Source organism: Notolabrus celidotus, chromosome 11, assembly GCF_009762535.1.
Source record: "Notolabrus celidotus isolate fNotCel1 chromosome 11, fNotCel1.pri, whole genome shotgun sequence".
In the NCBI taxonomy this organism is placed as follows: Eukaryota; Metazoa; Chordata; class Actinopteri; order Labriformes; family Labridae; genus Notolabrus; species Notolabrus celidotus.
In genome coordinates, this window is record NC_048282.1 from 11,277,053 (window position 1) to 11,302,670 (window position 25,618).

At 39.0% G+C, this 25,618-nt stretch overlaps 1 protein-coding gene across 1 annotated transcript; it reads left to right on the forward strand.

The window, feature by feature from the left end:
- Window positions 1-621: 621 nt before the first annotated feature.
- Window positions 622-25,330, forward strand: plod1a (procollagen-lysine, 2-oxoglutarate 5-dioxygenase 1a). The gene is made up of 19 exons (XM_034696476.1): window positions 622-1,179; window positions 3,510-3,601; window positions 4,911-5,044; window positions 7,347-7,510; window positions 9,156-9,268; window positions 10,860-10,923; window positions 11,791-11,888; window positions 14,577-14,678; window positions 14,765-14,896; window positions 16,420-16,541; window positions 16,651-16,755; window positions 16,925-17,050; window positions 17,140-17,281; window positions 17,438-17,551; window positions 17,650-17,715; window positions 17,827-17,931; window positions 18,851-18,997; window positions 20,401-20,526; window positions 24,128-25,330. Exons 1-19 carry the CDS (start codon window positions 1,089-1,091, stop codon window positions 24,281-24,283), a joined length of 2,199 nt encoding a protein of 732 aa, XP_034552367.1. The 5' UTR covers window positions 622-1,088; the 3' UTR covers window positions 24,284-25,330.
- Window positions 25,331-25,618: the final 288 nt, after the last annotated feature.

Here is a 25,618-nt window from a genome sequence, read left to right on the forward strand (position 1 = left end):
GGGGGGCACCAGAATCGATACAAAACAAAAGTTACTCACAGCAGCTTTAAGTTCAATAGAAGTGCATCCAGAGAGTACCTTTTTATTATTTTTTTATTTTTACGTTTTATTCATTTGAGGGGCATCCACTTATCATGCATTTTCTAATGAAAGGGCACCAGTGAGGGCAATTTGTAATGTTTGATCTCATCCAAGGAGGCACTTTAGTGGGTTTCTTTCAGACATGAGGGCACAGAGGGGGTGCCCCCCACCCAGCACACCACTTGGCACATCCACCACTGCTTATCTTGTGCAAACAAGACAAATAACTTGTATGCAAAAGATAATCATCTTGTGTGCACAATATCCTCCAGTGTGAATAATGTATTGTCCCGTATGCAGAGGCTAATACCGTGTTGGAACAAGTTATTATTTTGACACAAAATACATTTAACTTATGCAAACAAGATACAATTGTTAGGTATTAGAAACTTTGGGGGCTCTAAAACAGAGAGCAACATAAAACAGGTTAACAAAAGGTTTTAAAATGTTACAGTGAAACAGCATGTTTATGTACTGCTGCGGTATAAAGTGAAAATGTGTTTGTTGACTGGACAAGTTACAGTTTATATATTTGTCTTTATTGAGAAAAGAAACAAGTGTATGCGTGTTTATGGGGGCGGTGGTCAGGCTACGTGCAGGTTTTCATGTCCACGGAGCAGCTGGATCATTATTAACCCGTTTTTTCCTCCTTTAAGGATGTGGGCGGTGCGAATACGGATTTATTATGAGAACTCAAACCAGAATAAAACATCTGAAGTGTTACGACTACAGACTGAAGAACCGTGCTTTACTTATAACTCTTGTTATTACGGTGACGTTTAGGCTGTAACAAGGAGGTTTTTGTTTTTGGGGGAGAGAGAGAAAGAGAGTAGTAGAGAAAGAGACAGAGAGAGAGAGAGAGAGAGAGAGAGAGAGAGAGAGAGAGAAGGGGGTGCAGGCAGAGCCAACAAAGTCCTGTGAAAGTTTTCTCCCTGCACTTTCTCGCCTGAAGTCCTCACAGCTCGGTCTTCACAGGGACTCCTGGAAGGTTTTTAACTTTTTGCAAAATGAGACTCTGGACTTTTCTTTCCGTTTCACTTGTTTTATTCTGTGAACTTTTCTCCCTGACTCACTGTGCAGAGCAGCGGATCCGAGAAGGTAAGCCTGCCCGGGAGTGAGTCTGTGTCTGCAGCCTGCCTCTGACCACAGACACCGTCATGTTTCCACATGTTGAAGAAAATAAGAATGGCGTTAGATTCAGTCAGTAATTCTGTTTGTATTGGGGGAGTCCCTATGTTGAAGGAGACCCTCTCAGGGAGACATGGCCGAGCCTGTGGAACATTCCAGCACAGTTTGCAGTAAATAAACTCTCAGCCGCGCGGTGTTATGAGTTTAACAGGCTCACAGAAAAGCTGAGATTTAACACACGCGTTGCTCAGGTCGCCATGTAAGCAAGCCGAATAGTGTTTTACATGCAGCAAAGTCAGTTAAACTCCGTACTTTATGTTAATGTGCTGTTTTCTGACTGAAAATGTGACATTAGGACTAAAATAAGCGGATTTTTATAGTAAGTCCGCTCCTCACGGCACAGAGGAAGCTGCGGGCGGCTGCTGTGGATGACCTCCATGCCGCTGACGTGGACGGCTGTCAGAGCTTTATTTATGCATATATCACTACATTCACATATATTAGTATTCATTAAAGTGACTTACAGCTCAGATGTGGGCTCAACTCACATGTGAAGATAATAAGGGAACAGTAAGGGTCATTTTGTTGGAGCAGAATTAGACAAAAATTAGATGTTTCATCATGTTTAGTCAGCCTATATATTCACACTGAGAGAAAGTAGGTTTATTGAAGCACTTGCAGTTTACTTGAGTGTTTATTTCAACAGCTCTCAGAGCTATACACTTTTGAACCCCCTATCTGATGCCAAGTTTGAGTTACTTAGCACATCTAACTAACAATCAAGCAACATATTTGACATACAGATGTGAAAATGTGCAAAAACCAACTAAAAGTAACTCTGCTTTTACCTGCTGCAGAACTAAAACATGAACACATGTATGTGGCGGTAATAATAACTCAAAAACAAACTACAGTGCACATTTTATTTTTGATATCTGCAATCCCTGTCATGCTTATACTTTTGCACCTTTAACTGCATTGTTGCTTAAACTTAAACACATACAGGATATTTCCACACAGTGTTATTCTGACTTTCCACCCCTGCATCATGCTCATTCACACTGCTGTAGCTGCCCCTACAGTCCACACTGTCATAAATTATCTGTGAGCTTTCTTAAGAAGAGCTCTCTTTAGAAATAAAAAAGTGGTGCAGGTTTGGTGGATAGGAGAGTTTAGTTTCCACTGCAGACTCAAGGAGGAATGTTCTGGAAGTCAGTGCAGCTTTAACCAGTCCAACAATAAGGAAACAAAAGTACAGCAGAACAAAAACTCTATAAAAGACTTGTAACAAGATCTTCTCTTTATTGGAAACAGGTTAAACAGATTTATTTTATAGAGATAAGATAGATGAAAAGCTGGAAGGGTGATTTATTTATTTTTCAGTATAATTCGTCTTTTGAAAGGAAACAATAAGAGCATCAAACTGCAGCCAGGAACAATAAAGACTTACAGTGAAGGTTGGATTCAGAGTGTAAACGTGGTGTTTTATATCTGATCTTGTTTTTATCAAAGCAAAATAAAAACTGATGAAATTAGCCTATTGGAAATATATTTACAAAGTGTATCTAAATTTTTGCCAAAATCTGGGATTTTCCTAGCTAATAGACAGAGCTGACATATGCCTTTTTTTGATGACTAAAACATCTAGAAAAACTTGTTTACCATTTTTGTTTTCATGCATCCATTCAGTTTCTACTCTTTAAGTATTCTACTGAAGTTCCTTGACAGTAGGAGTAATGTTCTTCTGCATGTTCCACCTCAGTGTTATTTTTTGCACCAAAACAACACAACAGATTCCTCATGCGTGAAAACCTACACGGCAAAAACTTGATTCTAATATGTGCAAATCCTAAAATAAGATAATGTCAGATACTCTGAGTGTGTGTGGCACAGAAAACGTAACTTTAAACTAGTCATGATTGTAAAACTGCAAACCACTACCTGATAAAACAATACCCCTAACACGTCTTTTTCAAAGCTCAACACTCATCTAACATCATGCAACCACTGTTATGACACTTATTGGATGTGCACCTGTAAAAGCACCATTATATCTTTAATAATGAAGCCTGATTTTGATCTATTTTGATCTAATGCTGCAGCTCTGATATTTATTCATGCTCGTGTTCAGACTTTTATGACCCTGAAGCTCACACCGGTTTTCACATTCAAACATTCATCACAGACGCTGTCAGTTCAGGCCGACAGTCTGAATGTTGTTTAAAGCTGAAGGCTAAAATAAAAATTTCCAAGTACAGTATCACCTCTCCTGAATTCCTCCTTATTTTCTTGTCCTCCAGACAAACTTCTGGTCCTGACAGTAGCAACAAAAGAGACCGATGGCTTCAGGCGGTTCTTGGGGTCTGCAAAACATTTTAACTACACTGTGAAGGTAAGAACCCTGCAGCAGGTTCCTCTCTGCTGTCTATTCATCAAGAGCCTCATCTATCATTTAAAAATCACTTATTTTAGTCAAAGCTTTGAGGAAACACATTTCTGCCTGTATGATACATTTCATGAGTGAAGACTTAGCAGAGGTTAAAAAAAAATAGATAACCATTTTGAGATAGTAAGTCAGAATTATGAGATAAAGAATCAAAACTAATAGATGAAAACCCTGAATCATGTGATAAGAAGTCGTAAGTATGAGATAAAAGTCTAAAACATAAAAATAACAAGACATGGAGTCAGACATACGAGACAGAAAGTCTAATTGTAAGTAAAAAAGGTCAAAATGATGAGACAGTTAGTAATATATATGAAAAATATTCTAATTTATGATATAAAAAGTCGAAAATATGAGAAAATTAGTCATTGGTACTAAGTTAAAAGTTGTGAAGCGAAAAAAATCAACAAATATCTGAAAAAAGGTGAAATTATAAGAAAGAAAGCCATCGATAAGTTAGGGGAAAAATCTAAATAGTGAGAGAAAAAGCTAAATTATGAGATAAATGCTTAAAATAATGTGAAAAGGAGTAACATTTATCAGATCAAATTCAAATTGTAAGAAAGAAACTCAAAAATATGAGAAAAAAATTACAATTATGAGAATAAGAAACCAAATTTGACATCAAATGTTTTAGCCTCGATTAAGAGATTCAAAGTTATATTTAGTAGAGGCCTTATCAGAATTATGATTAAAAAGATAAAACTGTTTGAAGAAGCTCAAAATTATGAGTTCAAATATTTAAAATGGAGATAGATGTCAAAATTATAATAAAGTGAGTCTTAAATATGAAGGGAAAAGATGAAATGATTTGAAAGAAAGTCCAAATTGTGAGATTTAAAGTGAAATTATGAGATTAAAACTCAAAAAACTGAGATAAGAGTCAAGATTATGAGAATCATAAATATGAAGTGAAATGTCAAAAAAGGATATCATAAAAAGTCACATTTTAAAGATGAATTGTAAAAATCCTGGAAAAAAGTCTCAACTGGGAGATGGTAAATCAGAATATATAAACTCCCCACATTGTAAGATTACTAATGAAATACTTTTTCAAAATTATGATAAAAAAGTTGAAACTGTGAAAAAAAGTCTAAATTATGAGACAGAAATGTTACATTTTAGCAAATCCCAGTTGTTGTCTTTACATTTCAGACGATTCATGTGATTCAAAGTGAGTTAGTCAGATAACAGATTTTTATTTAAGGGTAAAGATGGAGGATGAACATCTTTGATCAACGTGTTTGTGTTCCAGGTCCTCGGTCGGGGTGAGAAATGGGAGGGAGGCGGCTACATGTCAGCTCCAGGCGGAGGGCAGAAAGTTCGACTCCTGAAAGCAGCTCTGGAGGAGATGAAGGCTGAGGACAAAGTCATCCTCTTTATCGACAGGTAGAGTTTACACCACACCTGACGGAGACCGTATTAACACTGAAGAGTCTGCAGACTTTAACACATTGTGCATGGACTCACCAGTTGATATTGTTTGCAGCATTACTATGATATCTCCTAATGCATATTCTTTATAAAGTGTAGGAAACAATAGCTACAAAGAGGGAGTGAATGTGTGTTATCTCATCCTGAATTCATTTTGATCTAAATTCAGCTCAAACATCACAGTACTTTCCTCTGAGTCAAAACGGTTTGAAGCAGCTTGAACTCAATATGCACAAAAACCCAGCCCTGCTACACTTTCACTTCAACGCTGGTTAAAGTTTATCTGACTGTCTCTCTTCCCCTGAGGAGGAGAACAATCACAGAAAGAAAACACTTCTGGGGTTATTATTTTTGTGCAATTTTGGTTCCCTCATTTCTGTCAAAGTTAGTGAGCTGTTTGTGGTTTGATACCTGAGAGAGTGTCTGCGGTGAACACAAGCTCCAGACAGTTTTCTCATAATGATCAGGGACACAAAACGATGCCAGTAAACACAGCGGTAGAGAGTTTAGAAGCTTATGATGTCTGAAATAAAAACACACTGTTGTCATGTGATCAGGAGTTTCTTAAAAGAGGATATCTTCTTGTAGAAATCATAATCTAGTTTGCATCAGAGCTCATTCTCTGCAGTAATCCCAAACCTTTTTTTTGTGTCAAGGGAATCAGATCTTGTGTTGTCTGCTGGGACACAAAAATCCTTCTCCTGCAGTTCAACATTTTAGTGTTTAATTTGAGTCTTGAGAATTAGACTGATCTTGTTCTGTGTAACTCATTGACTCATGAGCTGGCTTGTCAGAGCCTACAAGACCTGAGAGACCACGAGCAGAGGTTTGCTTAGATATTAGTTGAACTGTAAACCTGGCGTGCAGCAGATCAGGCCTCTTCAGTGCCTTCGATGTCTCAGAGGCTTCAAAGTGGGACCAATTCGTCCCAGGATTTGGGGATTTTTTTGGCCTTTATTTAATAGGACTGCTGAAGAGAGACAGGAAACGTGGGCTATCCTGGAAGAAAACCTGTTAGAGGCTGCAAAATATGTGAGACTGGGGAGGAGGTTCACCTTCCAGCAGGACAACGACCCCACCAGTGCTACAATTGAATAGTTTAGATCAAAGTGTGTTCATGTGCTAGAATGGACCAGTCAAAGACCAGACTTAAATCTTATTAAGAATCTGGCAAGACCTGAAAATTGCTGTTCACAGATGCTCCCTTCTCCAATCTGACTGAACTGGAGCTATTTTGCTAAGAAGAATGGGCAAAAATTGCAGTCTAGATGTGTAAAGCTGGTAGAGACATACCCCAAAATACTTGCAGATGTAATTGCAGTGAAAGGTGGTTCAACAAAGTGTTGACTCAGTGGGGCTGAATTCATATGCACGCCACACTTTTCCAATTTTTATTTGTAAAATATCATGAACACCATGTATAATTTTCCTTCCACTTCACATTTATGCACCACTTTGTGTTGGTCTATCACATACAATCCCAATAGAATACATTTAGGTTTGTGCTTGTATCGTGACATAATGTGGGCAAGTTCAAGGGGTATGAATACTTTTGCAAGGCACTGTAAATCACACAGACGTAGCATCTCCAGCACTGAGACATGAAGCCAATGTGGAAGTCCATAGAGATGCAGTTCCTCTACTGTCCACTGGAGGCTGGCTCCAAAATCCTTTAGAGCCGGCATTAAAATGCAGACTTTACAGCAAAATGTAACATGTTTACAGCCTCTCTAAAAAAAACAAGGAGGGCTTTGATGATGTTAAGGCTAGGAGTTATACTACATTTGCATAATCAGGGGCGTGGGCATGTTGTAGCTGTTTGCCAGGAGGCTTAAAGCCCACCTCAGCTCCACCTCTCCACCAACCACTATCTTTAGGCTTCTAAACATCTCTCTGGAGACCAATAAATGACATAATTAATACACTACATCATCACATACAAATATCAGTAAGCACGGTTGTGAGCTTTGTTACAGATCTGCAATATAAACAAAACTAATAGAAACCAAGTGACAACCTCTGGTCTTTGCAGTAAACTTGCCAACACTCTGAAACAATCACTGAAATAAAAGCAGCGTGTGTATTGCCCGCCGTACCAGTAAACACAACCACTGGCAACTTAACCCTCCAAATTAAGAACACTGGCATCTTATGAATTCCACCCTTTAATTTGATCTAACCATGCCACTGGCCTCTCACACCGCTGAGCCACAAAGCAAAGTAAAGTTTTTCTACTTTCCCTCCCTGCTCCACACAGCTTCGATGTGGTTTTCGCCTCGGGCCCTAAAGAGCTTCTGAAGAAGTTCCAGCAGGCCAAACACAAGGTGGTGTTCTCCTCCGAGACGCTGATCTGGCCAGACAGACACCTGGAGGACAAACACCCCCACGTCAGGGAGGGGAACAGGTTCCTGGGGTCGGGAGGTACGTAAACCTGTTGTATACGTTGCCTTAGGTAGCTATAAATAACCTGGAAGGTTGTCCTCATTGTTAGAGAGTGGTTTAGTGAGGTTGAGGTGGAAGTCCACCCACACAATAAAACTCTCCCTCAAACAGAGACAATGTTTTCATGATGTAACGGTCCAGGAGAGAGCAGGAGAGCAGAGCTGAGGAAGCATGAGGAGGAGATAAGAGTTAAAGAATCGGAAACATGAAGATTAATAATATTTCTTTCTGACAAAACATTCATTGAGAAAAGAAGAATAAAAAAAGAATATGAGCAGGAAGTTATTTTCTTACATTTGTTGCAACTTCAGAACCCTTATAGGCAAGGCAAGGCAAGGCAGCTTTATTTGTATAGCGCATTTCATACACAAGGGCAACTCAATGTGCTTTACATTGACATGGGTAACATTCAGACAAGCATAAAAGAACATAATTAAAATGACAAATATGATAAAACAGAAAAGAAATGGAAAATTAGAATATCTCAAAAAATCACATTAAATTTTGCATTTAAAGTGAGTTAAAATGAGCTAAGATAGAAAGGCAGTGGCAAATAAAAAAGTCTTAGTGTTTGATTTAAAAGAGGTGAGAGTTGGAGCAGACCTACAGCTTTCAGGGAGTGTGTTCCAGATATGTGGTGCATAATGACTAAACGCTGCTTCACCATGTTTCGTTCTGACTCTAGGGACTGAAAGCAGACCAGTACCTGATGACCTCAGGTCCAGATGGTTCATAAAGTAGCAGCAGATCAGCAATGTATTTTGGGCCTAAACCATTCAGTGCTTTATAAACCATCAGCAGGACTTTTAAGGCTATTCTCTGACAGCCAGGAAGCCAGTGTAGGGATCTAAGAACTGGAGTGACCTCTCATACTACTTTTAGAGACTAGCTTGAGTAAGCATTCCAATATGGCGCCTGCAATCGTTTGGCTTCAAAACGTCACTTCAGATACGACCTCAGAGTGATGTGGAAAATGTATACAAAGGATGTTTTGTGACTTCAGCTGACACCTTCTCCCTGCCAGAGGTTTAAACATTAAGAATAACGGCATACAAAATGTCAGTCTATATGTGGATGACCTTGTTTGATGACATTAGGGCACAAAGAGACGTCTATTAATCTCAGTATGTTTTGTAACCGCTTAAGAACTCCTCACAGGAAAGTCCAAAACAAGTTTAGACAGTACAGAAGGTAACGTTCAGGCATCTTTATCCTTAACATCTCACAAACAAAGCCTTCACATGATAATTATTGAATATCCGATTGTAATAAATCAAGTTAATTATCACCTTTCTGCTGACATCACCGTCCTCACAACAAACACACAATGCATGTTCTTCTTTCAACACTTTCATGTTCACGAGTTGCTGATGTGGCTGTCGGTCCTGCTTTAATGACGTGCCAGATGTGTGTTGGAAGGAGCGTGTGCATTTACGTTTTATAGCCTGGAAACAGCAGGTCTGGAGTCAGCAGTGCTCATTAGTCACAGCAGAGGAGGTTCTCTTGTGGTGTTTGGGTTCAGAAACAAAACGACCGAGTTTATTTTTCATGAATATGCAACTGAGAAAAGTTTAAGGTAGAAGCCTTAACGTTCTGTGTCCTTTGCTTCTTCTTCTGTCCTCAGGTTTCATTGGCTACCTCCCGAACGTTAAAGAGATGGTTTCTGATTGGACAGGAAAAGACAACGACAGTGACCAGTTGTTCTTCACCAAGGTTTACATCGATCCTGCAAAGAGAGTAAGATCTATAACCCTGGCCTGCACTAATTTATCTTATTTATTTCATGCAAAATTCACAGAAGATAACGACGCCTCCAAAATATGAGCAACATCATTGTGCCATGATGTAACACAATAGAGAGCCAAGCCTTTATTTGAGACAGACTGACACTTATTTTTATTATTCTAATATACTCACATGTTTTCTCACCTGCTCCTGATTTTCATCCTCACAACTTGACTTGATGAATTCAAAATAATAACCATTTTAAAGCTCGAGCTTTAAAGGGGACTCAGGCGGTTTTTAATAAGTCCTTTCTTCTCACTCTCGTTGTGCAGGTTCGCTCACACTGCTGTAAATGTAACTCAGCACTTTCTGCAGATGTTTTGCATTAAAAGTCTTCTAGTAGCACAGTGCGTATAAATCCTCCTCTTCCTGCCAGGCTTTTAATTTTCAACATGTGCAGGCAGTTTACAGAAAACAAAAACAGTGGTTTAAAGAAGACTGACATTAACTTTATAAATAAAAGAAACTGACCTTTCGCCTGCCGTACAGCACAGCTTTCATCGCTCATTATCAACCTCCACAGTACCCATGATTTTTCCTCTCTGCCTCCAATTCTACTTAAACAGCAATGCAGCAGGTGCAGCTGCACCTTGCTTTTAAAGGAGATGAGAGATGACACCGTTATTGGTTTGATTTATGTTGCTTGTATGACACACCTGACTAATAAAGTTACTGAACACAGCACATGTGGGCCTTTTGCCTTCAGCTGCACTCAGTCTAAACACCATTGAGACAGTAGACGCCATTCAATCAGGATAGACGAGTTTATGAATTCAAGATTTGGTGCTTGAGCCCTGCAGAGACGTAAGGTGATGAAAGGGTGTCTGCTCTGAGCTGCAGCCTCTGTATCAAAACACAGAGGAAGAAAATACCCAAAAATTTACTCAACCAATTAAATTAAAGTAGAGCTAAATGTGGGGTGCTGTTGGCCTAGCGGTTTGAGTGCACCCCATATACAGAGGCTATAGTCCTCTTCGCAGAGGTTGCTGGTTCAGACTCCGGGCCTCGACCATTTGCTGCATGCCTTCCCTCACTCTCTGCTCCTCACATTTCCTGTCTCTCTTCAGCTGTCCTATCAGTAAAGGAGAAATTTCCCCAAAAATATGACTTTAATTTCCACATTGCGGGATGAATAAAGCAGTATCTTATTTTATCTTATCTTATCTTTAAAATAATAATAATAAAAAAAAAGTAGAACTAAACCTAAAAGAAGACATGTCAAACTTTTGCAAAAGCACGCCCACGGTTCGACAAGAGATTTAAAGAAACTAGGGACGTGACTTCATCTCAATCTGTGACTTGCAGTCAGACTTCATCAGCAGATCTAAATGTTTAAGCATGTACAAACCGGGTCATTCAAATAATTTGAAGAGTTCATGCATTTTCGTCAGTGCACTGTACTTAATGTTCTAGAAATACTTTAACGAGGCACCATGTGCACAAAAAATTACAAGTTTTCAAATGTTTGACCCCTTTAATTTTCCCTCAGTCTTTAATTTGTTTGTGCAGCTTTTTTTAGAAACAATGTTCCTCTGTGTTTCAGAAATCAGTAAACATCACACTGGACACCAAATGCAGATTGTTCCAGAACCTCCATGGAGCCCTCGGTGAGACTTTGATTCAGCATTTCAGTTCAGAGAGGAACGTTTGTTGTTTTACTCTGCAGCTATGTTAGAAATGTTAAGTGCACCCTTCTTATAAATAACACCTTTAGGAAACTGTACGTCTCCTCTCATCTCCCGCATGTAGCAACATCTTAGAGAACAGCAGAGGAATTCAGCGACACATGTTGAGCAGCACAGTCACAGTATGACCTGATGTACTCTACATTTCCCCTCCATATAAAGATGTCACAATGGAAAATTAAGCAAAGTCCAAATCTGTCAGACAACACGCTGCAACCTCTTCTGCAGCTCCAGACTTTTTGTGTCTCTAACATAAATATTTGTCTGATTCATCGTTATAGTAAACTTGCGGTGAAGTCAGACCTCACAGGCTGCACAGCAGACAGATTTAGAGTTGCTGTGATTCAAGCAGGGCGGCACGTTTAGACTTGAGCTGCTCTCTCCTCGTTGCCGGCAGAATTTTTCTCCTCTGAGGCGAAGGAAGGAATTTATGAGTTGTGTGTGAGGCCAAAGTGTCAAAGTTGGCAGAGAGTCTAGACGGAGATGAACGGACTCTCTCTGACTCATCAGTTCTTCTCTATGCTGCAGAGATGTTTCATTTAAAGAGTAAAATAAGAACAGGTTAAAAGTCAGATTCCTCTCCACTGCCCTCCACCTCCTGCCTGAGATTATTCTCCACACCCAGACATGGTGGGATTAACCTGTAACAGCGCCTCAGGCTACACTCCTGACTGTGTGTGTGTGTGTGTGTGTGTGTGTGTGTGTGTGTGTGTGTGTGTGTGTGTGTGTGTGTGTGTGTGTGTGTGTGTGTGTGTGTGTGTGTGTGTGTGCGTGTGTGTGTGTTTCCAGATGAGGTGGTGCTGAAGTTTGAGGATGGACGAGTACGTGCCAGAAATGTGCTATATGATACGCTTCCTGTCATCATTCATGGCAACGGACCAACAAAGGTAAGGACCTAACAAACCCCGGGATGAAGGCTGCATGCCAGCTATAGCGCGATCCTGAGCTGCAGAAGTTTAATTCTGGCGAATGCATGTTTAACATATTCTTTAACATTTAATCCTAAGTCAGAAAATGAGAAAAATGCAGACACATTTCCAATAACTCACTTTAAAGACATCACCCCTGACAATCTGTGTGCTCGCTCTCTCTCCATGTGAGTTTGCCTTGTCGCATAGTTCCTCTTATTTCATCTCAGGTTTCTTTCATATCAGGTTTAAACCGAAATCAGAAGCAGATACAGACAGTTTCAGTTTAATGAAGTATAATTGTTTCCATATTTATGAAATATTCTACAAATAAAGATGTCAGAGCTGTATAGAAAGGTGTATTATTCTTGGTATGATGTCAATATTATTATCCACAAATCACACAAAGATAAAAAATAAGCAAGCTGGCAAATGTTCTATGCTGCATGAATAGCAAGTGTTGCACTTACTGCTCAAGTGTGCATGGTGCAGATTATTTTAGCTGAATTGCAACAAGTTTGCACAAAAGTCAGATGCCTGTGTTGGGTCCACTGCTATTTATTATTTACATAAATCAAATTAGCCAAAATGTCCCAAATGCTAACTTTCATTTCTACGTCGATGACACAGTAATGTGCTGCTCGGCATCCTCTCCCATCCTAGCTCTCTCTCAATTACTGACTACTTTTAACCCCTTCAACAAAATGTGTGTGATTTAAAACTGGTCTTAAATGCAGACAAAACAAAACGAATGCTGTTCTCAAATGCTAAATCGAAACCAACAAACCCTGTCCTACTTTTCATTTTAAGAGGAGGCAGGTCTCTTCCACTTTTCTGTCTGTGCTGGATTATAGTGACGTCTTGTATATGCGTGTCTCCTCCCAGAGTTTACATGCTCTGGACTCTGTCTATCACAGAGCACTGAGGTTTATCACTAACTTTAAGGCACTCACTCATCATTGTTCGCTTTATGAACATGTTGGTCGGTCCTCCTTGTTGGCACGTAGACTAAAACACTGACGTATCCTTATTTATAAGTCCATTTAAAGCTTTTTCCTTCATACCTTTTTACCTTCATCAAGCAGAAGGACCTTTCCTTGCTATCTGTGCCAAAGATCAGAATGGAGATGGGTAAAAAGGCTTTTAAAGGGGACATATCACGCTTTTTTCATCAATATATATTGGTCTAAGAGGTCCCCAAAACATGTCTTTAAAGTTTATGCTCAAAAAAACACTTTGAAATCAGATTTTGGCATGCCTGAAAAGTCCTCTTCTTCATTCCTCATCAGAACACTCTGTTTTCCCTCTGACCACGCCCCCTCCGGAAGTGGATGTGGCCTCGGCTCTCCAGCACGTTGATCTAATGTTTACATGTTGGCTGAATATACACGGCTGCTCAGAGATCACGTTACTTCGACCCTCTGAATCTGATCCTGACGGAGAGGCGCCTGTAGCAGGACCTTTCTGAACGATTGGTCACAGATTTAGTGTTTCTTGTTTTATTTATCAGCTAAAAATATAGCTACAGCTATAGCTACAGCTATAGCTACAGCTATAGCTACAGCTACAGCTACAGCTACAGCTACGAACATATAGCTATGTGGCTATGCTAATTAGCGCTAGCACTTATCCATGATAAATAAAAATCATCCACTAGATCTTCAAATCTGCAGACGTGGGGAGTAAAACCGACCTTTGTGTTTATTAAGACAGCCTACAACTAGCATGCCTCCCTCCTAAGCTCCTTGTTAGCACACATGTGTGCAGGTAATGAAAAACGGAGGGGGGATTCAGTATTATTTTATACAGTCTATGGGCTGAACAAGCTCCGAGCTCTGACTCCGTGACAGACCGGATATTGTTGTTACGTAACAAAAACACGGAAGTCTGAAACGGCTCGTTTCACACACATTTACAGAAAGGTGGAGAAATCAGAACAGGGGCAGAATGGATTTTTTTCATTCTCGGGGGGTTTGCAGACATGCCAGGGACACATATTTCAGGTAAAGAACCATTAAAAAGTCAATTTTGCATGATATGTCACCTTTAAATTTGCAGCTCCCTCTGCGTGGAATGAAAAAAAAAGAGTGAAATTTGAAGCCATTAGTAGCCTGTCCATAAGCATATTTATTTTTTGAAGTATTTCCAAAAAAATTCAGTTCCATTCTGACTCGAATAGACATTTTTTTCCATTGAAATACGTTTGAAAAAAGTGGGATCATAACTCACAGCCACAGCAGCAAGGGGATGAAAGAAGGAGAGACGCAGTGATTGTCCAGAACAAAGTGACTCTAAAGAAGGCGGAGTTATTCATCAGAGGAGGCGGGGTTATCATGCTGATTTTAAGCAGAGACATTAAACAGCTGTTAGTGAACTGAACTAAAAGACCAGAGTGTGATGTCTGAAGATGTAGAGACCAAACAGAGGATCTTGAAAATGCTAACTGTCAGAAGAAATCTTATTGTGGTCCTCAAAGCGTCCGCTTCCAAAAGACTGACTCGCATTTATTTAGTCTAAGCTGCTGTAAGGGACTTTGACCTTGTGTGGATCTGGTGCCCTCCTGTGGGAAAAGATATACACCTTATGACTTTACCGATCTTGGCTTGAATATGCTAAAGTAGAGCTGAGATGTGATAATCTGTAAGAACACACTCATGTATTTTCCAGCTCCAGATTAACTACCTGGGGAACTACATCCCAAACACCTGGACATTTGAGACGGGCTGCACGGTGTGTAATGAGGATCTCCGCCCCCTCACGGCTCTGAAGGTCTGGACACATACTGATCCCGTCATGTGCTGTATGTCTTGATGTTTGTTTCCTCTTTTAATGCTTCTTGTTGTTTCACCCTGTAGGAGAGTGAGTACCCGATGGTGGTGATCGGCATCTTCATCGAGCAGCCGACTCCCTTCGTCTCTGTGTTTTTTGAACGCCTGCTGAAACTCCAGTATCCAAAAGACAAACTCAAACTGTTCATCCACATCCAGGTAAGATTTCATACAGAAACCTGATCCATCTGATCTGACCTGAAAGTACTCAGGTCATGAGTTAACACGATGTTTAAACACTTTACTTTGGAAGAAGGCAAAGAGAACCGTTCTGATTTTAAAGTTGTATTCAAACATGAGAGACTACAGGGATTAAAAATAATCTTTAGAGGGCCTGAAAAGAGAAGTTTGGTAATGTCTCAGAGGTTGAATCAGAGGTACTCACTTTTCCAGTACTATAAATTTATCATTTAAAAGTCCCTGAAGTATCTGAAAGCTTCCAAAAATTCCTGAATATTTCCTAGAAAATCTTTAAATAGTTTGATTGAGAGTTCAGAACTTTCCCTTTAAGTTTCAGGATAATTTCATCAAAGTTTCATCAGAGTTTTGTAAAAATGTCCGTATAAAATTAAAAAATATTCCTAAAAAATCTGGAATTATGCTGATGAAAACTCCTAAAAATGTTATCACTTTTGTTTTTGGAACTTCAAACGCCAGATTCCAAGACCGCCTGAAAATTTCCAATGAGGTTACATTCAATTTCTTGAGAATTTTTTGTTGTAATTTAAAAAATTAAAAACTTTCCAGTAACATTTTAAACAGTTTTTAAAAAATTCCAATAATATACTCCTGATTTATTTTTTTTACTTGACAGAAAGTTTCTGTTAAATTTCATAGAAAATTCCCCCCAAATACTATTAAAAACTCCTGAAAATTGCAATTGAAATTTTGTAAAGTTTCTTAAATATGCCCATTCCAATTTTAAAGAGCTTTTGAGAATTTCCACATAAACGTTTGTACAATATCCTGAGAAGTACTGTTGGAAATTTTAAAACGTTTCTAACAGTTTACTGAAAATTTCCCAACAATATAGATCTAAAAGTTCAAACATTCTTGTAAGATCCTGAAAAAGTACACAAAACCTTCCCCAATTATTATTATGTTTTAAAATCCTGATAATTTCCTTTAAAAACTTAAAAATATATCTCAAACGTTACAAATAAATTGTTCCAAAATAAAAAAAAATCTGTTGAAATTTCCCAAAAAGCAAATTTCCTTAAATATGAGGTTTGTAAAAACAGTTGTTTAACATTAAGTAGATGATCTTTCATGGTTGACTTTAATTTGGGTCGTGTCCACGAGGCTTTAAGCAACTGTTGTTATAAAAAAAAAAAGTACATTATACACTTTCATGAATAGAAATGTTATTTAATTGAAACAGGATATGTTAACTGACAGTACAACAGCAAATCCTTGAGTTTCACCAGTTTGTCAAAAAAATCTGGATCCACATTGAATTATTTTAAAGCAACATGACACTTTATGTTTGCACCACTAATGCATGCTGGGAGCTTCAGGGCCTGCACTCAGTGCTGCAGAGTGAATCAAAGTTTCAGGATTGATGGATTTATAATTTGAAGCTCAGATTTCCCGTAGGCTGCTGTTATGAGTTATGGATGAAAATCTATCTCTGTCAGAGCTTCTGTCACAGCTAACATTTATGTTTCCTCTCTGACCTGCAGGAACCTCATCATGTGCCTCAGGTGAGCTTGTTCCTTAAGGAACATGGGAGACTGTATCAGGACATAAAGGTCATCCAGCCTCAGGAGGTGATAGACGGAGCTGAGGCCAGAAATCTGGGCGTGTAAGTCTCTTCTAACCTTCATCTGAAGTAATGAGTGGACTAGAAATGTAGGTAAGCCCTCAGCATTTCACCAGTGTTGTTTTTGTTAAAAAGTCTTGTTTTCTTTCAGTGACATGTGTCGAAAGGACAAAGACTGTGAGTTCTTCTTCAGCCTGGACATCGAAGTGGTCTTAAAGAACGAGAACACGCTGAAAATACTCATCGAACAAAACCTGTGAGTACTTTCACCAACGCTGAATCAACAATGTCAGCTTGTTTTTGCTTCTCTCTCTCTCTCTCTCTCTCTCTCTCTCTCTCTCTCTCTCTCTCTCTCTCTCTCTCTTTCTCTCTCTCTGTATCTCAACATGAGAAGAAATATAAAGACTCTTTAAATTGTCCCTCAGTCCCATTGTTGCACCAATGATAACCCGAGCTGGTCGTCTGTGGAGTAACTTCTGGGGAGCTCTGAGTGCGGAGGGATACTACGCTCGCTCCGAGGACTACGTGGACATCGTTCAAGGACGCAGAATGTAAGTTAACTTTGGTTTTTGTAAGTCCATTTTCTCAATCAAATAAAAGTTATAAAACGATACTCACTTTAAGAGTGATCATGTTTCAGGGGTGTGTGGAACGTCCCATACCTGTCCAGTGTGTACCTGATGAAAGCCAGCCTCCTGAGATCAGAGCTCACAGACCATGAGCTGTTCACCTCTCAGATATTAGACCCTGACATGGCGTACTGCCACAATGTCCGCAGCAAGGTCAGTGTGAGATAAAGGAGATAGAATTCTGGTTTACTCACGCCTTCTGATCATTTATCTGTCTGATTCGATGTCAACAAAATACATTCATGTGATACGATGAATTAAAACAGTCTGTTTTATTATCTGACCTGTTGTTGTGAATCTTTGTGTCAGGGAATCTTCATGTATGTCAGCAATGTGCACACGTTTGGCCGCATCCTGTCAACAGAGAACTACCAGACCAGTCACCTTCACAACGACCTGTGGCAGATCTTCCAGAACCCCGTGGTGAGAACATCAGCCGCTTACGTTTTACTGTCTGCTGAGTTTTACAACAGAGAGTGTGATCCTGGTGTGCTTAGCTGTTTGATGTGTGTTTGTTTCAGGACTGGCAGGAGCGATACATCCATGAGAACTACACGTACCTAATGAAAGACAAACTCATAGAAACCGTGAGTACAAACACGAGTCCACAACTCTCTCAGGAAGACGTCACTTGTTGAAACTTGAAGGTTTGAAACACAGAAGTTTTAACAGACATGTTCCCTGTCCTCTGTCCTCAGCCATGTCCGGATGTTTACTGGTTCCCCATTTTCTCGGACGTTGCCTGTGACCACATCGTGGAAGAAATGGAGCACTTTGGGAAATGGTCAGGAGGAGGAAATACGGTATGCTATCATAAACATTTCACATCTGCAGAGGAATCTAAAGATTCAAAGTAAACAATCACGAGCAGTCAGAAATAACATATTTAATTTAAACACGGCAGGTGTCTTATGATAATCAGTCAAGCGTTATTTATAGAGGAGCTGTAATACAAATCAAGTGAAATTCAAAGTGCTTCAATAATAATGACGAGGCCAGTATTAAAGCAGAGATGGATTTAAAAGTAGAGATGAATGCACGGCAATAGCTATAAAAATTAATGTGATTAAAATAATAAAAGTAAAATAGTAAAAATAAATTAAAAAAAATTGAAGCATAAAAAATCCAATGTTGATATAAATAGTTAAAATAAATACATAAAAAAGAGATAAATAAAATATCTAAAAATAGCAATAAAGCAACAGAACAATATTAAGATTAATCAAAAAATTTGATTAATGAAACCCCATATTAAAGCCAAACTGAAAAGAAGTAAATGTTTTTCTTTACGTTTAACAGAAAAAGAGATTATTTAGCTTTTTCAGGTTTAAGCACATAAACAGAAAATATACATTCAAATTAAAATGATAAAATAAATATATATGTATTATAAGAAAATAGTTGATTTAACAGAATAAATAAAGACAGTAGGTGATTCAAAATAATGTAAAAATAAATGTTAAATTTAAAAACAAGAAAGAGTTGTAATTAAAGTCTCAAGCGGTGATGAAAGGGCCCTCGCATACCTGCCGTCACCACCTGATGTGTAGCAGGCTCTGCCTGTGCAGCTGATATCCTCTCCTTTAAGGGTCTGCAAATGTTGACTGTCTCACATATTTATTACGTTACAATCAAAATACCAGCTGACAGAATAATCAAAGAGTTTTCAGTCACTTTTGTGCATGATGGAGGTTGAAGTGACTCTTTTTCTCGTGCCTTTAGGACGTTAGAATCCAGGGAGGCTATGAGAATGTCCCGACGATCGACATCCACATGAACCAGATCAACTTTGAGAAAGAGTGGCACAAGTTCCTGCTGGATTTCATCGCGCCTGTGACTGAGAAAATGTACCCTGGATATTATACCAAGGTAAGACTTCTGACCTCTGAGGGCTACAAACATTGATGTTCAAGTAAGGGATAATGTATGGTTAGCAGGGGGTTCTTGTGGAGGGGTCTGAAGGTAACCATACATTATCCTGCTTATTACCTGGCTACCAACTGAAGATACAGACATTTTGGCAAAAAATATTAATTAAAAGTTTATTTTATTGATTTAAAGTGATTTATGTTTACAATTTTTTAAAAATAGTCCCAGTGATTCCTCGTCAGTTAGGGTTCCATGGTGATGGATTCTTATCTGCGTCGATTTAACATGAAACTGTCCTCATTCAGCTCTCCTTCTCTGAGCTCTGCGGTTCACACACCTTTAAAAATAGATGAGGCAAATGTCAGCATGATAACCAAAATTAACGTTTTGGCCACATTGTTTTGATGCTAACGGAACCTTACGGTCTATGGTGTCAAGAAGCCAAAGCTAATGTGCTGAAACTCTTTTCCATGGATTGATTTGATATGACGTGTGATTGGTTTTGCTGGCGTTGCTCATGTTAGTGAAAGTTAATAACTATTGTCACTGGGTTGTCATGGGGTTGTGACCAATCAGAATCAAGCATCTTACACAGCTGGAAGCTCAGTAAGAAAGCCGGGTAATAAATGTAAATAACCATTCACTCTGGAGTTGATGCACAGCTCAGGATGATTCCTGCTTTAACCTGACTCTCCTTGTTTCTCCAGTTTGCAGCTTCTTCCAGTTTTCATTGTAATGTTTGTTCTGCATTAATCAAAGTGCTCATGCTGCAGCGTAGGAGTCACGATGAGTAGCCGAGGCTGCAGAAGTCAAAGTTTAACAGTTTGTTTCTCCAGGTTTCTGCAGAGACACCGGATGTTTTCAGGCTGCAGGTTGCTTTAATTCTTCTATTAACAGCAGGAGCACTAACCAGCTCGTACTCTCTGTAGACCTCCTGGATAATAAATTAATGGATGTATTGATGTTACTTGACAGGAAGCAGCAGCAGTCCTCCTCCTGGTTTCCCGACATGCTGCTGCTTCCTGTTCCTCCTCTGACCATCATGTCTTCTCTCATCAGTGCGCGACTCCTCTGAACTTCGTGGTGAGGTACAAACCTGACGAGCAGCCGCTGCTCACGCCTCACCACGACGCCTCCACATTCACTATTAACATTGCTCTCAACAGCAAAGACGTTGACTATCAGGTAAATGAGGAGGAGGTATAGAAGCTGCGGGACATGGTGATGATGATGATGCAGGTGGTCCTCACCTCTCTCTCTGCTTCTCTGCTCCATCTCTGGATGATCTGAATGCTGGAGCGGGATCGAGCTTTTCTTTGTGAGCAGGAGCTGTGAGGGGCGTTCACGTGTTGAACAGTGTCTGTGCGAATGCTTGCATGACTCCTTTCTGTCTGTGTTTGCAGGCTCAGTTTGAGTTGGCCTTTGTAGTTAGATATAAGCCAGACGAGCAGCCCCTTTTGAGACCGCACCACGACGCCTCCACATTCACTATAAACCTTGCACTCAATGAAGGGGGCCGTGATTACCAGGTGAGTGTGTGTAGAGGTTGGTAGAAATCAGACGTTTCAAACAGGCAGCCTGTGGTTACAACCTCCTACGAGAGCATGAAGGCTTTGTCCAGACTGTAGACTCTTTAAACCAGAATCAGAATCAGAAATACTTTATTTATCCCAGGGAGGGAAATTCAGTCATTACAGAGCTCTTATAAACAGTATGTAGGAAAGTACAATATTAATAGAAGAAGGAATAAAATAAGATATAGATATGAATAAATTAAAATAATGATAAAATAAAAAAGTATTTAAAAATAAATAATAATAATAATAATAATAATAAAGTATATACAGAAGCGCAGAATACTTAGAATTACCTATGTACAAAAGCGCTGGGAATGAAGGAGATATATACAAGGATGTTCAAGTGGCAGGGATATTGCACAGTGTATTGCACAGTGTATTGCACAGTGTATTGCACGGTTATTGCACAGAGTATAGGATATAGTTCAGTCATCAGAGGGAGGAGTTGTACAGTCTGATGGCCACAGGAATTACTTCCTTCACTGTTCTGGAAGCAGATTACTAAAGCAGATTACTCTGTGAGGAGCAAGTTATGGGAGGGGCCACGACTGTGCAGACATCACTCATGTTCAGTCTAAGGCTGCTGTTTGCTGGGATGCACAACCAACAAGATAAAGACTTAAAAACTAAGTTTGCATGACATACAACCAGACCTACTGAATCTTTAAAAAGATGACAAAACATGAGGTGTCAGCAGGAGGAATGTGAAAGCTGCAGGACCCTGACAGACATATTTCCAAACACACTGCAGAGGTTGATCAATCAATCGATCGTATTTGGACAAACTTTCTTTAACAGGCAGAAACCTTGAGCAGAACCAGACTCATGTTAGATAGACATCTTCCTCGACCGAGTTAGGGTTGAAAAGGGGGAGAGAGAGAGAGAGATGATAGTGATGAGACGAATAGTAGTAGTAATAGTAGAAGTAGTAGTTGCCGCTGGAGTCCAGCACGTCCGTTGATGCTAAGCTAAACAAGGCCCAGCATTTATTTTGTTATAAAAAATATCAAGAATTTGCTGCTGCACAATAAGACCATTTCTCTAAGAAAAAACAAGGAACAGAGGAGAGATTCTGAGACAGACCTACAGTGATGAGGTTGCCACTGAACGTTTTTGCCATCCAGACTCCCTGATTCAGTCTGGATGTGACCAAAACTACATTTGGGCTCACAGTCTGAACAACGCCTTTTACAGTATTCTCAAAACATGATACCATTAATCATGCAGCTGGTCATGTAAATTGATTGATGTGAAATCTGCTTTAAATTGTGTTAAAACGATCTGCAGTTTCTCAGTAAACACAAACAAAAGCAGCTTTTTCACAAAGACGACGAGCAGCACTCAGGGTTTGAGGGAGCATGATGCTGACATGAGACTCATATCATTATAAATGTATGCCATCATATTTCTGGCATGTTGACATTCATCCCTGGTGTTTCAAACTTTCCATTTGTGTCATGCCTCTGTCTGTGAGTCTATCATCTTTGCACGACACATGGAGCTGCAGCGAGGAGCATTTTTGAATGTTGCATCCATGTTTTTCCCTGCATCTTCAACAAAGAGGACTAATCACACAGCAGAGATGGTTTATTTTATAATGTATATATATAACGCTAAAATGCATTTATACTGTTTATAGTATGAACATTTTTGATTTTGACTGTCTCTGATACATTAGCTCCATGAACACATGAAGTTTCAGAAGTTTGTGTACTTTAAGCTACGACAACCAACACATCGTACTATTATTTTAGTTTACATTATCAGTTATTATCAGTCCTTTTCCACTGCAGGAGCTTAACAGCCTTTGAGCTGTTGGTCATTTTTAAAGAATCATGTGAAGATTTGGCGTTGAATTCTTCTCTGTGTTTACAAATGAGACGTGAGACAACAGAAAGACTAAACTACCTCATGAATGACTCTGTTGAGGGAGAACATTTTTTATTTTGGGCAACAGTTGTGATCATGAGATCAAACTGGAAAATATACAAATTATTCCTAACCATGGAAATAATACAGCTGTTCGTCTTCACAGTTTGTATTTTTACCTCCTCAAAGAAAGTCATCGTGAGACAACTTAGAGGTTTTACCTTAGGAGGATGAAGGCAGGTGGAGCTGGATCTGCTCTGCGGAATTTAATTACATTTAATTAAATTACATTTAATTGATTAATCAATTGTATGTATTTAATTTGATAAATCTTATTTAAGTTTAAAAAAACGGGAAAGCTGCACTGAGATTAAAATCAAAATTAATTAATTAATTGTATTTTATTTCACTGTATTTATTTATGCATTCATCTATTTATTTATTTTATTAAAGTTAATTTAACCAGGAAAGCCTCACTGAAATAAAAAATATATATTTTATTTTAACGTATTGATGTACTTACTAAAGGATTTTTTTTTTTATATATATATATATATATTTTAAGTTTATTAAACCAAGAAAGCCTCACTGAGATTAAAAATTAAATATATGAATACACTTACTTTGTGTTATTTCATTAAAGTTCATCAAACCAGGGAAGCCTCACTTAAAAAAATTTTTTAATTTATTTATGTATGTATTTATGTAGTTATTTAAGTATTTTTTATTTATTAAAAATTGTTTAGGTATATTAAACCAAGAAAGGTCACTGAGATTGGAAATTAAATATATTAATTCACTTATTTTATTTTATTTTATTCAAGTTTATTAAACCAGGAAAGCAAGCATCAAAATTTAATTATCTAATAAATGTAATAATTTTAAACTTATCTAAATGTATTTATTATTTGTCATTTAAGTTTATTAACCCAGAAAAGCCACATTGAGATTAAAAACCTCTTTTACAAGAGGGTCCTGGCCGAGATCAGCAGGTGAATATGTCCTGGATCACATGACAGAAGACAGTCATGAGCCAAAGCATCTACAGTCTGATGCATCCTCTTCCAACAATCTTCCTTCCATCGAGTTTTAAAAACATGTTAAGAGACCGGCCCCCTCACACGCAAATCTTTTTCCAGCAACGTACCTACAACTCTTCTTCTTATTTCAAGATGCAGACGGGAGACAAGACTGTAGCTTCAAATATCTGTCATATTAATAAAATTAAATAAATAAGAAGCAAGTGAAGAACTGTCTTATGAATAAGGGGATGCAGTGATTTTGTCTTCAGGTAGACAATGCAGACCAGCCGATTCAAGCATACAGGGGGCTCAGATTAATCAGAGACTCAAGATTTGTGATGAACCTCAGAGCTTCATAGTAAACAGTATCCAGAGAGGGAAGGCTTTGAGATGATGCATGCAATTAGAAAACAACACCATAGTCAGTCAGGGACATTGAAATAGCAGCAAGAAGTCTCATCTTTGCAACAAATGAAAAACATGACTTGTGTTTTGACAAGCAGCATCAGGTTTTGTTATGCACCAGTAGTGGAAAAGTCTTTACTGTAAATGTACCTGTCTGTAGGACTCACCTGTGTCAGACTTGTTAAAATGCAGCTTGACGTTAACAAGGAGGAAGACGAGTGGCTGTTTTGGTAACCTGTGATGTGTTGTGGCTGCAGGGAGGTGGATGCAGGTTCCTCCGCTACGACTGCTCCGTCTCTGCTCCCCGGAAAGGCTGGGCCATCATGCACCCAGGCCGCCTCACCCACTACCATGAAGGCCTTCCTACCACCGCCGGCGTGCGCTACATCGCTGTGTCCTTTGTGGACCCATGAACTGAGAAAGGCAGCACACATGATCACTGAGTAGTTCAGACTGAACAGGACCCACGCAGACCACAGGCCGTTTTGTTTTCAGTTAAATGTTTTGAAGCCTTAAGTTTGCATTTGAAACGAGAGGGAGGATAACTCTACTTATGTCCTAGCTGACAGGTCACAGAGCAACAACTCCCTGAATCATACCCTGTTTTATGGTTTAAATGAATTAATAATAGGTCCAGAATTGGCTAAATGGACATCATATTTTAGTGGAGAAGACTTAAAACTTCAGACTGGGACCATAAAGTTGTTGAGAAAATGTTTACTGAGGGAAAAAATCACAGAGAAGAAGCCGTGTGTTCCTTCAGGTCTCTTTAATCCACCAGCAGCATCGCTCCCTGCTGGAGATTTAAAGAAAAGCAGGTTGTGAAGTTGTTTTAATTTTCAGAAGACTGGTTATTGTGCACAATCTCTTTCTTTTAACACTTTTGATTATTCTCCTCATGTTCAAGCTGCAAGGCGATGTATGAATTTTAGGTAACTCTTCAGGTACTCTTCAGTGAAGTCACCATGTCTCAGGTCCTTTTAGAGAAACCAGGTTGCAGCTGTTGAGTCGACCTGAAGGCTCCTGTTCGGTCTGAAGAGTGACGTGTGTGTGATCCTGTTGTGCCTTGAGCTGGACTCCTCTGATGAAATCTTTAGGAGTTCAGAGTAGATTTTTTTTATTAGGGAAATCTTTGTGAAAACTTTTTTACTCTGCAGTTACACTAACGTTACATCTGTATTCCTGTATCCAAAGCAGTGATCCTCTAATCCTCCCTCAAACACTCCAAAGCCTCTGTTATTTATTTTTTTGTATGTTTTATGTGATCAAACCAAAACTCCCAGAGATAGTTTTTGAATTCTTGCAGCGATAGTTTGTTCCAGAGCTCACTTTTCCTCCTCACTGATGTTTTCAGCAGATATTAAAGAGCTTCATCATTACACAATTATTTTGTTTAGTGACAAGCCGTCACTGTGCTTTAGACACAACTCAAATAAAACAGTGAAACCAATTAAAGTGTGTCTGACCTGTTATGTCATCTTTTTTGCTCATTTTCATCTGAAAAAACATAACAGAGGTGTCAGACTCTGAGGACCATTTATCTCATATGTGTGAGCTCCAAAACAGTAAAATCCCGACCTGTTAAAGACCTGGATTTCTGCTAATGATGATGTAGAAACCAAGTGAAGACTGCTTGATACAGAAGACCTGTATGTACATCCTCACTGAGAGCATCTTTTCCGGGGAATCTGATAGATACATTCTGATACATTCAATACACCAACGATCCACTGGGGGGCAGAAGGAAT

Coding starts and splice junctions, on each gene's coding strand:
- plod1a (XM_034696476.1), top strand. CDS start 1,089: ATGAGACTCTGGACTTTTCTTTCCGTTTCACTTGTTTTATTCTGTGAA. Junction 3,602..4,910: donor ATTTTAACTACACTGTGAAG/GTAAGAACCCTG, acceptor TTTGTGTTCCAG/GTCCTCGGTCGGGGTGAGAA. Junction 17,051..17,139: donor ATCGTTCAAGGACGCAGAAT/GTAAGTTAACTT, acceptor ATCATGTTTCAG/GGGTGTGTGGAACGTCCCAT.